The sequence below is a fragment of the Phoenix dactylifera genome, unplaced genomic scaffold (assembly GCF_009389715.1).
Source record: "Phoenix dactylifera cultivar Barhee BC4 unplaced genomic scaffold, palm_55x_up_171113_PBpolish2nd_filt_p 000980F, whole genome shotgun sequence".
Lineage (NCBI taxonomy): Eukaryota > Viridiplantae > Streptophyta > Magnoliopsida > Arecales > Arecaceae > Phoenix > Phoenix dactylifera.
In genome coordinates, this window is record NW_024068336.1 from 1,100 (window position 1) to 15,470 (window position 14,371).

At 38.9% G+C, this 14,371-nt stretch overlaps 1 protein-coding gene across 1 annotated transcript; it reads left to right on the forward strand.

Moving 5' to 3' along the window:
• The first annotated feature begins 419 nt into the window (after positions 1–419).
• LOC120107718 lies at positions 420–1,328 on the forward strand. Its single transcript, XM_039121141.1, has one exon. The coding sequence runs from the start codon at positions 420–422 to the stop codon at positions 1,326–1,328; it is 909 nt and encodes a 302-aa protein (XP_038977069.1).
• Positions 1,329–14,371: the final 13,043 nt, after the last annotated feature.

A 14,371-nucleotide genomic window follows, 5' to 3' on the forward strand; every position in this document is an offset into this window, starting at 1 on the left:
TCGAGCGTAGTTTGAAACTTTAAGCTTAAGCAACCTGATACTCCAGTCAAGACATGACTCGGACCAACCAAAGTCACCCACCTAATATGACTCGGACCAGACCGGCACCTGGACCATTTAACCCGGTCCAGGCCCCACGTGTTAGGCCCACGTGTTGTCCCCCCTCCTCCCGGAGGGGAAACCAGGTGCTCAGGCCCCTCCTTGCGTTGCCCCCAGCCAGCTGTCTTGATTCTCGGATCGAGTCTCCTCTCCCCCCCCAACCCCCGCTCGTGCGCGCCAGCCAGCTGTTTTTCCACCATCCTCTCCTCCTTTTATAACCCCGCTCCCTCTCCCCTCTTCTCCCATCCACAATAGCCGGGAATAGCAACAAAAAGAAGAAATAAGAGAGCATAGCGTACCTATCGCACAAAGCAGAAGAAATGGTCGCCGGCTTCCGCCGTTCTATGTCCCTCCCAGTCCCAGGGCTGAACCCTAGCAGCCCCGGCCCCAAAGGCCGGGCGCCGCTGGAGAAGGCCTGCCACGTCCGGTCCACAAGCCTCCCGTGCCGATCCCACCCGGCCATCGCCGAGCTCGAGGACGAGATCCGTGCCCTCCGTGCCTGGCTGTCCCTGCCGGCTCCGGAGTCCGGCTCCCCGACCTGGATCTCAGCCGGCCTCGCCCGGATCGACCTCCTCCACGCCTCCCTCGACGACCTCCTCCAGATCCCCCAGGCCCAGGACCCCCTCCGCCGCTCCCCCTCCGCCCCCTGGACCGACCGCCTTCTTGACGATTTCCTCCGCTTCGCGGACTCCTACGGCTCCTTCCGATCCGCCCTCATGTCGCTCAGACAAACCCAGTCCGAGCTCCACACCGCGATCCGTCGCTGCGACGAGGCCCGCCTCGCGTCCGCCCTCCGGTCCCAGAAAAGAATCGAGAGAGATCTCGCCAAGCTCGCGGTCTCGATACGGGAAGCGTCCAGATCGCCGATGCCAGCGTTGGCGGCGGAGCTGGAGATGGCGGGGATCATGAGGGAGGTGGCGGTGGCGACGGCGACGGCTTCGGCGGCTGTTTTCTTGGGGATTGGGGCGGTTTCCTCCGCCGCGTCGGCCGCGGTGGCGTCGACGTCGAGGGCGTATTCTTGGGTGGTGGCGCCGCTGAGGAAGCTTTCGCTGTCGCCGTCTTCCTCGTTGAAGAAGAGGGACTGGGGGGAGTGGGAGGATGGTGCATTGGAGAGGTTGGAGGCGTTGGAGGAGTGCGTCGAGGTGTTGGAGAGCAAGAGCGAGAGGGTGTTCAGAAGTCTGGTGAACACCAGAGTGACGCTCCTTAACATCCTCACTCCCTCGTTGTAGAATGGAAAGCAAAATGAGAACGAAATCTACAGTGTATATGTAAAACAAAAGAAAAAAAAAATCACGGGAAGCCGGAGATGCATGGTGGGGTTTGTACAGAAGTTTTCTTCTGTTTTTTAGCTCAAGCATGCATGCATGCATGCATGCCTGAGATTTTCATACTTACGTGAACAGTTTTTCCACAAAATAATATTTTCCTCTTCTGTGTGGCACTGTGGCCATACAAGTTTTAATCTCTTCGAGTAGATAAAAGTTTGTAATTTTGTTTTTTTTATAAAAAAACAACTTACCAGCTTTTTAAGAAAATATCTCTAAGCATTAGCTCGGATAATCTAAACTCCGATCTCTTTGATGAGGGGTCAGGATTCATTCTAAGTGATATCGGGCCTTTATTTTCCGATCATCATTTAAAAGTCTTTGTTCCGCGCACTTTGATCATGTCTCTTTAGGAGGCTAGGTACCCTTTTTGATGCTTAAAATACATAGCCATATTTTCTTCTCATATATATTTCTGTAAGAAATAAAATGAGTTTTCTCGGTTCACTTCATGAGAAGAAAAATAAATACAAAATCCAGATGTCTAAGCTACAGGAGATGAGCATTCTTGAATAACGTGATATTAGAACATAAAGAAGTTACGGAGACTCGATCATTCCAGCAATGAGCTCAATGATGATGTCAGAAGCTCTGCTCTTTTAGTTGTCAATTGTTTCAAAATTAGCGGACAAATCATGTGATATAATATGATGAGTAATTTAATAACCTGTTCTTTAAAGTTTTGGATCATATATGTGATGTGTCCACTTCTTTGATACCCATGGCTATGATTGGCATAGCAACGTGCTTTGGGCAACTTTTCTTGCAAAAAATAGACTTTCCATGGGCTAGCTCCAACATGATGGGGTCAATTTTTTTTGTTAGGAAAAAATATAATAAAGAGAAATGTTCAGTAGACCAATTCATGGTTTCCATGTATTAAACAACTTCAGCATCCCTCCATGTGTTCAAAACATTGTTTGTTGCCGGCGTAGCTAATATTATGTTGAAGGGTAGAGTTGAAAGTAAATCGAATAATATTCATTCAGATCCATTTTAGTATCCGAATCTATTTGGATATGAATAGAAATTTAAATATCCGATTAATATTCATGCATATATCCATATCTGTCACAGAAAAATGAATATATATATATATATATCCGTATTCGAATATCCGATTCCTTTTATAATCCTAATATAATTTTATATGGCACTCATAAACTTTTGCGTTCAACTAACATCCGTATCTGTATTTGTTAAACAAAATAAATATGGATGTGGATATGCTAGTATCTGATCAGCTTTCGGCCCTGTTGAAGGGGAAAAAAATGTTATTCCAAATCCACTTTGCACATTTAAGTGTCATGAATTAGTGCCACATATGTCCCTAGCAACAAAAAGAGGGGGAGGAAAGCATTTCAGATAAGTTTTTTACAGTTATATTTGTTGAAAAAAAAAAAAACTTAAATGCGCACGCGGCCAAAATCTCGGGCCGCGTGCGCGTTTGAGAAAAAGGTAACGCCCAGCGGGCGTTACGCATTTGAAAACGGACGCGTTTGAAAACGCGTCCGCAAATGACCAAACGGCCCCTGTAAAAACTCCTATTTAAACCCCTTGATTTCATCTCTTTGGAAGCACGAAAAATTTCAGAAAAATAGTGAAAAAATTCTGGAAAAATTCTTCTCCCTCTTAGCCACTTCCAAATTTTATTTTTACATTTTTATTCAGTTTATTTAGTTCTTTTCATTCCGTTCTTTGCTGGATCTGTAAGTTCGATCGGGTTCGCTTTGACTTCTTCCGAGACGTGCCGAAGAAGAAGTTGTAGGGTCGTCGTATCTCCGAGAAGGATTGCCGGGTGACCCGTACGTGGGGGCAAATACTTCTTTGGGACAGCGTCTACGCGCTTCGACCTGCCTTCAATCAGGCTACTTTCTTCTACTTTTATTTTTAATTTAATATTAGTAGATTTGTAGGATTTGAAATTCTATAATATAAATTTATTAAATGCATAGATTTATTTTGTACTAGAATAGATTTATTTTGCATTAAAATAGAATTATTTGGATGCCGAATGATATGCATGTATATTATTCCCTTTAAGATTTTCCATTAATTGAATTAATAGAATTATTGTTTATTTATATGATATATTGCCAACAATCCAAAGAAGTATTTGCTTTTGTTAGTAATATATAATTAATTAAATTTTTTTTATTACAATTGTGGCATATTAGATTTTAATTGCAATAATTGTTTTTGCTAGCACATCATTAATAATAAATTATTCTAAAGAGGTAATAATTTGGTTAACCTCCAAGAGGTTTATTATACCTCCATTTGGACTCCTCAAGGAGTAATTTCCAGATCCGATTCAAACGGGAAATTCGGAAATTGGTTGATACATAATAATTAATCTATTGAATTGACCTATTAGATCTCAATCAATTATTTTAATAAAGGAATAAATCTTTTAATTCATTGAATTGACTTATTAGATCTCAATCAATTATTCTAATAAAGAAATAAATCTTTTAATTCATTGAATTGACATCTTAATTACATAATTGATTTGCTACAAAATTAGTAATTAATTATTCTAATAAGAAAATAAATCAATTCTAATATATATAATTTATTGAATTGATAAATTAGATTTCAATTACAATAATTGTTTTGCTAGAATTAAATTTAGTAATCAATCGTTACTAATTCGGAAAGGTCAAACGAAAAATTCAAAAATTAGTTAATTCGTTTAAATTTGCATTTAGGTTATTTTAAATATTGAATTTGTGTGATTTCTAGTGATTATATCCACTAACTAATAGTGTCTAAGAAAAGCTTGTCAAAAAGGCATACGTGCCTAAGAAAGGCTGGTACTTAAGTGAGCCTAGTGCTCCACCACCGATCTGGAGCTGATCTGGCTATTAGTTTTTTGAATATATCAATTAGACATCCAAAGTTCAATATAAATATTAGTGCAACCTTTTGACATAGATTTTTTGCCTTCAATCAGGTTTCTGTCACTATTCTGTAACCCTGATCCTATGGCCTCAAACACTAGTGACCATCTTAGTGCCAAACCTGAAAAATTTGATGGCCATAACTTTAGGAGGTGGCAGAATCAAATGCGGTTCTGGCTCACCACATTAGGGTTAATCTCAGCCATAGGTGAAAGTACGACCGAAGTTGATAATGGGTCCAACCCAACTACCTCTTCCAACACTGAACATTCTGCCTCCACTAGCACACCCTCTAGGACACCTGATGAGATAGATTATCATTGTATCCATAGAATTCTAGGTGCTCTTTCTGAGAGGCTGTATGATATCTATTACACAGCCAAGAGTGCCAAAGAACTCTGGGACACCCTAGATAGCAAATATGGTCTTGATGATGCTGGGGTAAAGAGGTTCAAGGCCTCCGATTTCAATAAGTTTAGGATGGTGGACTCAAAGCCTATGAATGACCAAATTCATGAATTTGAAACCCTGATCCACCAGCTTAGGGCTAATGGAACCAATTTGTCCTAATATCCAGCATTTTATTTTGATTTTAAAAATTATTTAAGTTTTTTTTTTTTTTGTGGGGGATTGTTGAAAAAAAAAAACTTAAATGCGCACGCGGCCAAAATCTCGGGCCGCGTGCGCGTTTGAGAAAAGGTAACGCCCAGCGGGCGTTACGCATTTGAAAACGGACGCGTTTGAAAACGCGTCCGCAAATGACCAAACGGCCCCTGTAAAAACTCCTATTTAAACCCCTTGATTTCATCTCTTTGGAAGCACGAAAAATTTCAGAAAAATAGTGAAAAAAATTCTGGAAAAATTCTTCTCCCTCTTAGCCACTTCCAAATTTTATTTTTACATTTTTATTCAGTTTATTTAGTTCTTTTCATTCCGTTCTTTGCTGGATCTGTAAGTTCGATCGGGTTCGCTTTGACTTCTTCCGAGACGTGCCGAAGAAGAAGTTGTAGGGTCGTCGTATCTCCGAGAAGGATTGCCGGGTGACCCGTACGTGGAGGCAAATACTTCTTTGGGACAGCGTCTACGCGCTTCGACCTGCCTTCAATCAGGCTACTTTCTTCTACTTTTATTTTTAATTTAATATTAGTAGATTTGTAGGATTTAAAATTCTATAATATAAATTTATTAAATGCATAGATTTATTTTGTGCTAGAATAGATTTATTTTGCATTAAAATAGAATTATTTGGATGCCGAATGATATGCATGTATATTATTTCCTTTAAGATTTTTTATTAATTGAATTTATAGATTTATTTATTTAGTTAGGAGATTTATTTATTTATAGATTTTTTTTCCAACAATCCCCCACAAAAAAAAAACTTAAATAATTTTAAAATCAAAATAAAATGCTGGATATCTTATATTATGTAATAGGTGTAGGTACCTTTCGGTTTGAACCTTCACTTAGTGACAATTGATTACATCTGTGGAGCCAAGGTGGTCTTAACCTTGAACCTCGGTCCATGGCTCAGATTAAATCAACAACACACATAATATAGCCCGATCTGGGTTCTAAGCGGGTTGCGCTGTTATGGCCATGCGCAGATATCTATCATGTGCTTTTTAGGGAATCGCCCATTTCCCATAATCGCGGCCTCACGACTGCACATATAGGTGAGTCCTAATAAGGAAGCTAGCAAGGAAGCTCCTGCCTCTTGGGTCTCGGACTCATTAAGAGTTATACAAACGAACTCATCCTACCGCTTGCTTTTATGAGCACTAGCGCCATAGGGATGAGGAAAACATGAAATAGTGCTCCTCTTAGTCACACTCCGGTTTGTTTCTACCCATTGAACCTTTTAAGGTTGGGTTCCCACCGTGGTGATCTATCTTTATGGGCTAAGCCCCATCCCCCTCGACGACTCTAGAACTACTGTTCTAGACAAGCCTTTAGTAAGCTGATCAGCCAAGTTATTTTCTGATTTAACAAAATTTAAGGCAACAACATTATTTTTCAATTTATATCTTAATGATTTATGACGCACTTTTAAGTGCCTGTTCATTTTTACATTGGCATTTTCTTGGTTGCACTTATCTATTGCAGATTTACAGTCACAATGTAAGGAGACAGGTGGTAAAGGTGACTCATCTACAGGAAGATCTATTAGTAGATCTCTGAGCCACTCAGCCTCAGTACTAGTAGTGTCTAAAGCTATCAGTTCAGACTCCATGGTACTCCTAGATATTAAGGTTTGTTTGTTGGATTTTCAAGACACAGCAGCACCTCCTAGGAGAAAGACGTATCCTGTGGTGGATTTAACATCTAAGGTATCGCTGATCCAGTTGGCATCACTATAGCCTTCTAGAACAGCAGGAAACCCACTAAAGTGCAAACTATAGGACTTGGTACCCTTAAGATACCTAAGAATTCTCTCTAATGCTGTCCAGTGATCTCTATTTGGATTAATAGTATATCTACTAAGTCTATTTACAGCATATGCTATGTCTGGCCTGGTGTAGTTTGTTAGGAATCCTAGTGAGCCTATGATTTGAGCATATAGGCTTTGAAGGACAGGAGTTCCTAAGTTCTTCTTAAGATGAGTAGAGGGATCAAATGGAGTAGAGACAGGCTGACAATCGGAATAATTAAATTTATTAAGTATCTTGTCAACATAATGACTTTGGGATAACTCAATACTTTTTGCACTTCTAATTATTTTGGTATTTAAAATTAAGTCAGCTTGTCCCAAGTCTTTCATATCAAACTTATGAGTTAAGAATTGTTTTACTTCATCAATTATCTGAAGATCTGTCCCAAAGATCAGTATATCATCTACATAGAGGCACAAGATCACAAATTTGTGTCCAACTCTCTTGTGGTATACACATTCGTCTGTACTATTGATTTCAAATCCAAATGTCAGTATGGTTTCATCAAATTTCAAGTGCCATTGCTTGGGTGCTTGTTTAAGACCATAAAGAGATCTGACTAGTCTGCAAACTTTATTTTCTTGGCCTGAAATTTTAAATCCCTCTGGCTGGTCCATATAAATTTCTTCATTTAAGTCTCCATTTAGAAAAGCTGTCTTAACATCCATCTGATGAATCACTATTTTATGAATGGAGGCTAATGCTATAAGGACTCTAATAGTAGTAATCCTAGCTACAGGTGCATAAACATTAAAGAAATCTACCCCAGGTCTCTGAGTAAAGCCCTTGGCAACTAATCTAGCCTTAAATTTATCTACAGAGCCATCAGGCCTAAGTTTCTTCTTAAAGATCCATTTGCACCCTATAGTTTTACAACCAGGAGGAAGATCAGTCAATTCCCAAGTATGATTTTGGATAATTGACTGCATCTCATTATCCACAGCTTTTCTCCAAAAAGGTGAATCCAAGGATTTCATTGCGTCCTCAAAGGTAGTTGGAGAGTCCTCTATAAGAAAAGTATAGAAGTCATCTCCAAATGTTTTCTCTACCCTGGATCTCTTACTCCTTCTAGGATCTGCTTCTACTTCTACTTCACTTGTCCTTATTTTACTAGAGCTACTAGCTATACCACTATCTACTCTAGTCTTAAGTGGAAAGGTGCCTTCAAAATATGTTGCATCTCTGGCTTCTATGATGGTGTTGTTACTAATATCACTTTCTTCTGAATTTATCACTAGAAATCTATTGGCATTACTATTGGCTGCATAACCTATGAATATGGCATCCACTGTTTTAGGCCCTATTTTCTTTCTCTTAAAATCAGGTATTTTAACTTTTGCCAAGCACCCCCACACTTTCAAATAGCTAAGATTAGGTTTTCTATGTTTCCAAACTTCATATGGTGTTAGATCATTATTTTTAGAGGGAATCCTATTAAGGATATAACAGGCTGAAACAAGAGCTTCCCCCCACAAATTTTCTGGCACTCCTGAGCTTATAAGCATGGAGTTCACCATATCCATTAAAGTCCTATTCTTCCTTTCTGCTACTCCATTTGATTGGGGAGAATAGGGTGCAGTCACTTCATGAATGATTCCATGATCTTCACAAAATTGAGTTATATCATTGGATGTATATTCACCTCCCCGATCTGATCTCAGAATTTTAATTTTCTTTTCTTGTTGGTTCTCAGCTTCGATCTTAAATATTTTAAATTTGCTGAGCACCTCATCCTTGGTTTTAATTAGATAGATATAACAGAATTTGGATAGATCATCTATGAAGGTCACAAAATATTTGTTACCTCCTCTAGAAGTTCTACCAGAGTCACAAACATCACTATGGATCAACTCTAATAGATCTGAATCCCTATTAACGGATTTAAAAAGGCTTCCTAGGGAGTTTAGCTTCTACACAAATTTGACATTTCTCATGGTTCTTAAGATCACTTTTTGGTATTAGATTTAGGTTCATAAGTTGCTTAATTGAATTATAATTTACATGACCTAATCTACCATGCCAAATAGAAGGGGGTTCTATATTCATAATCAAATGATTTTCATTTATTAAAGGAGCTATTACATTCAACTTGAACAATCCTTCACTAAGGAATCCTTTTCCAATAAACATTACACCATGAGAAATTACAACCTTATTGGACTCAAAAACAAGACGAAAGCCTTGCTGGACAAGCAAGGAACCACTAATGAGATTTCTCCTAACAACTGGAACATGTTGGACGCCGTGCAGGGACAGGACTTTTCCAGATGTAAGCTTTAAGTCCACACGTCCTACTCCTAACACACGCGCCTCCGAGCTGTTTGCCATGATCACAGCTCCTCCACTTGAGATCTGGTAAGAAGAAAACCAGGAGCGATCCGAACAAATATGAATACCAGCTCCGGTATCAATCCACCAATCAAGTGCTTGTAAAGTCATGTTAACTTCAGGAGTGAAGGAAACAGACCTGAAAGCTGTCTCAGAGGAGCCAGCGCCGGAAGTCACCATGTTGACTTGAGCACTGGATGTGTGTGGACCCTTCTTCTTAGATTGAAGAGGTGCAGTTTTCTTATAGAAGCACTGGGGAGACAAATGGTTGGTCCGACCACACACATAACAGAAACGAGCACCACCTTCCTCTTTTTTCTTCTTCTGCTCCTGGGATTGAATAGGCTTCCCATTGTAGTGGTGGTTAGGGTTTCTAGGGTTGTAGGGTTTCTTCTTGAAATTCTTATGGAAGGGTCGGTTCTGATTTTTCTTAGGAGGAGCTTCTACATTATATGCATTATTTTTGGGTCCAGTAGAGGTATTATTTCTGAGCCTATGCTGCTCTTCAATCCTAATGGAGTTTAAGACTTGGGTTAGGGTGAGAACTCTCTCCTAACAACTGGAACATGTTGGACGCCGTGCAGTGACAGGACTTTTCCAGAGGTAAGCTTTAAGTCCACACGTCCTACTCCTAACACACGCGCCTCCGAGCTGTTTGCCATGATCACAGCTCCTCCACTTGAGATCTGGTAAGAAGAAAACCAGGAACGATCCGAACAAATATGAATACCAGCTCCGGTATCAATCCACCAATCTAGTGATTGTAAAGTCATGTTAACTTCAGGAGTGAAGGAAACAGACCTGAAAGCTGTCTCAGAGGAGCCAGCGCCAGAAGTCACCATGTTGACTTGAGCACTGGATGTGTGTGGACCCTTCTTCTTAGATTGAAGAGGTGCAGTCTTCTTATAGAAGCACTGTGGAGACAAATGGTTGGTCCGACCACACACATAACAGAAACGAGCACCACCTTCCTCTTTCTTCTTCTTCTGCTCCTGGGATTGAATAGGCTTCCCATTGTAGTGGTGGTTAGGGTTTCTAGGGTTGTAGGGTTTCTTCTTGAAATTCTTACGGAAGGGTCGGTTCTGATTTTTCTTAGGAGGAGCTTCTACATTATATGCATTATTTTTGGGTCCAGTAGAGGTATTATTTCTGAGCCTATGCTGCTCTTCAATCCTAATGGAGTTTAAGACTTGGGTTAGGGTGAGAACTCCTTGGGTATGGCTCAGGGTCTTGGCAAAATCAGACCAGAAAGTAGGTAGTTTATCTATCAGACAGGCTACCTGGAATGATTCATCCAAATTGGTTCCATTAGCCCTAAGCTGGTGGATCAGGGTTTCAAATTCATGAATTTGGTCATTCATAGGCTTTGAGTCCACCATCCTAAACTTATTGAAATCGGAGGCCTTGAACCTCTTTACCCCAGCATCATCAAGACCATATTTGCTATCTAGGGTGTCCCAGAGTTCTTTGGCACTCTTGGCTGTGTAATAGATATCATACAGCCTCTCAGAAAGAGCACCTAGAATTCTATGGATACAATGATAATCTATCTCATCAGGTGTCCTAGAGGGTGTGCTAGTGGAGGCAGAATGTTCAGTGTTGGAAGAGGTAGTTGGGTTGGACCCATTATCAACTTCGGTCGTACTTTCACCTATGGCTGAGATTAACCCTAATGTGGTGAGCCAGAACCGCATTTGATTCTGCCACCTCCTAAAGTTATGGCCATCAAATTTTTCAGGTTTGGCACTAAGATGGTCACTAGTGTTTGAGGCCATAGGATCAGGGTTACAGAATAGTGACAGAAACCTGATTGAAGGCAAAAAATCTATGTCAAAAGGTTGCACTAATATTTATATTGAACTTTGGATGTCTAATTGATATATTCAAAAAACTAATAGCCAGATCAGCTCCAGATCGGTGGTGGAGCACTAGGCTCACTTAAGTACCAGCCTTTCTTAGGCACGTATGCCTTTTTGACAAGCTTTTCTTAGACACTATTAGTTAGTGGATATAATCACTAGAAATCACACAAATTCAATATTTAAAATAACCTAAATGCAAATTTAAACGAATTAACTAATTTTTGAATTTTTCGTTTGACCTTTCCGAATTAGTAACGATTGATTACTAAATTTAATTCTAGCAAAACAATTATTGTAATTGAAATCTAATTTATCAATTCAATAAATTATATATATTAGAATTGATTTATTTTCTTATTAGAATAATTAATTACTAATTTTGTAGCAAATCAATTATGTAATTAAGATGTCAATTCAATGAATTAAAAGATTTATTTCTTTATTAGAATAATTGATTGAGATCTAATAAGTCAATTCAATGAATTAAAAGATTTATTCCTTTATTAAAATAATTGATTGAGATCTAATAGGTCAATTCAATAGATTAATTATTATGTATCAACCAATTTCCGAATTTCCCGTTTGAATCGGATCTGGAAATTACTCCTTGAGGAGTCCAAATGGAGGTATAATAAACCTCTTGGAGGTTAACCAAATTATTACCTCTTTAGAATAATTTATTATTAATGATGTGCTAGCAAAAACAATTATTGCAATTAAAATCTAATATGCCACAATTGTAATAAAAAAAATTTAATTAATTATATATTACTAACAAAAGCAAATACTTTTTTGGATTAATAGAATTAATAGAATTATTGTTTATTTATATGATATATTGCTAACAATCCAAAGAAGTATTTTAAAGAAGTATATTATTTAAATTAAGATTTTGGCCGCGTGCGCATTTAAGTTTTTTTTTTTTTCAACAATCCCCCACAAAAAAAAAAAACTTAAATAATTTTAAAATCAAAATAAAATGCTGGATATCTTATATTATGTAATAGGTGTAGGTACCTTTCGGTTTGAACCTTCACTTAGTGACAATTGATTACATCTGTGGAGCCAAGGTGGTCTTAACCTTGAACCTCGGTCCATGGCTCAGATTAAATCAACAACACACATAATATAGCCCGATCTGGGTTCTAAGCGGGTTGCGCTGTTATGGCCATGCGCAGATATCTATCATGTGCTTTTTAGGGAATCGCCCATTTCCCATAATCGCGGCCTCACGACTGCACATATAGGTGAGTCCTAATAAGGAAGCTAGCAAGGAAGCTCCTGCCTCTTGGGTCTCGGACTCATTAAGAGTTATACAAACGAACTCATCCTACCGCTTGCTTTTATGAGCACTAGCGCCATAGGGATGAGGAAAACATGAAATAGTGCTCCTCTTAGTCACACTCCGGTTTGTTTCTACCCATTGAATCTTTTAAGGTTGGGTTCCCACCGTGGTGATCTATCTTTATGGGCTAAGCCCCATCCCCCTCGACGACTCTAGAACTACTGTTCTAGACAAGCCTTTAGTAAGCTGATCAGCCAAGTTATTTTCTGATTTAACAAAATTTAAGGCAACAACATTATTTTTCAATTTATATCTTAATGATTTATGACGCACTTTTAAGTGCCTGTTCATTTTTACATTGGCATTTTCTTAGTTGCACTTATCTATTGCAGATTTACAGTCACAATGTAAGGAGACAGGTGGTAAAGGTGACTCATCTACAGGAAGGTCTATTAGTAGATCTCTAAGCCACTCAGCCTCAGTACTAGTAGTGTCTAAAGCTATCAGTTCAGACTCCATGGTACTCCTAGATATTAAGGTTTGTTTGTTGGATTTCCAAGACACAGCAGCACCTCCTAGGAGAAAGACGTATCCTGTGGTGGATTTAACATCTAAGGTATCGCTGATCCAGTTGGCATCACTATAGCCTTCTAGAACAGCAGGAAACCCACTAAAGTGCAAACTATAGGACTTGGTACCCTTAAGATACCTAAGAATTCTCTCTAATGCTGTCCAGTGATCTCTATTTGGATTAATAGTATATCTACTAAGTCTATTTACAGCATATGCTATGTCTGGCCTGGTGTAGTTTGTTAGGAATCCTAGTGAGCCTATGATTTGAGCATATAGGCTTTGAAGGACAGGAGTTCCTAAGTTCTTCTTAAGATGAGTAGAGGGATCAAATGGAGTAGAGACAGGCTGACAATCGGAATAATTAAATTTATTAAGTATCTTGTCAACATAATGACTTTGGGATAACTCAATACTTTTTGCACTTCTAATTATTTTGGTATTTAAAATTAAGTCAGCTTGTCCCAAGTCTTTCATATCAAACTTATGAGTTAAGAATTGTTTTACTTCATCAATTATCTGAAGATCTGTCCCAAAGATCAGTATATCATCTACATAGAGCCACAAGATCACAAATTTGTGTCCAACTCTCTTGTGGTATACACATTCGTCTGTACTATTGATTTCAAATCCAAATGTCAGTATGGTTTCATCAAATTTCAAGTGCCATTGCTTGGGTGCTTGTTTAAGACCATAAAGAGATCTGACTAGTCTGCAAACTTTATTTTCTTGGCCTGGAATTTTAAATCCCTCTGGCTGGTCCATATAAATTTCTTCATTTAAGTCTCCATTTAGAAAAGCTGTCTTAACATCCATCTGATGAATCACTAATTTATGAATGGAGGCTAATGCTATAAGGACTCTAATAGTAGTAATCCTAGCTACAGGTGCATAAACATCAAAGAAATCTACCCCAGGTCTCTGAGTAAAGCCCTTGGTAACTAATCTAGCCTTAAATTTATCTACAGAGCCATCAGGCCTAAGTTTTCTTCTTAAAGATCCATTTGCACCCTATAGTTTTACAACCAGGAGGAAGATCAGTCAATTCCCAAGTATGATTTTGGATAATTGACTGCATCTCATTATCCACAGCTTCTCTCCAAAAAGGTGAATCCAAGGATTTCATTGCGTCCTCAAAGGTAGTTGGAGAGTCCTCTATAAGAAAAGTATAGAAGTCATCTCCAAATGTTTTCTCTACCCTGGATCTCTTACTCCTTCTAGGATCTGCTTCTACTTCTACTTCACTTGTCCTTATTTTACTAGAGCTACTAGCTATACCACTATCTACTCTAGTCTTAAGTGGAAAGGTGCCTTCAAAATATGTTGCATCTCTGGCTTCTATGATGGTGTTGTTACTAATATCACTTTCTTCTGAATTTATCACTAGAAATCTATTGGCATTACTATTGGCTGCATAACCTATGAATATGGCATCCACTGTTTTAGGCCCTATTTTCTTTCTCTTAAAATCAGGTATTTTAACTTTTGCCAAGCACCCCCACACTTTCAAATAGCTAAGATTAGGTTTTCTATGTTTCCAAACTTCATATGGTGTTAGATCATTATT

Coding starts and splice junctions, on each gene's coding strand:
- LOC120107718 (XM_039121141.1), top strand. CDS start 420: ATGGTCGCCGGCTTCCGCCGTTCTATGTCCCTCCCAGTCCCAGGGCTG.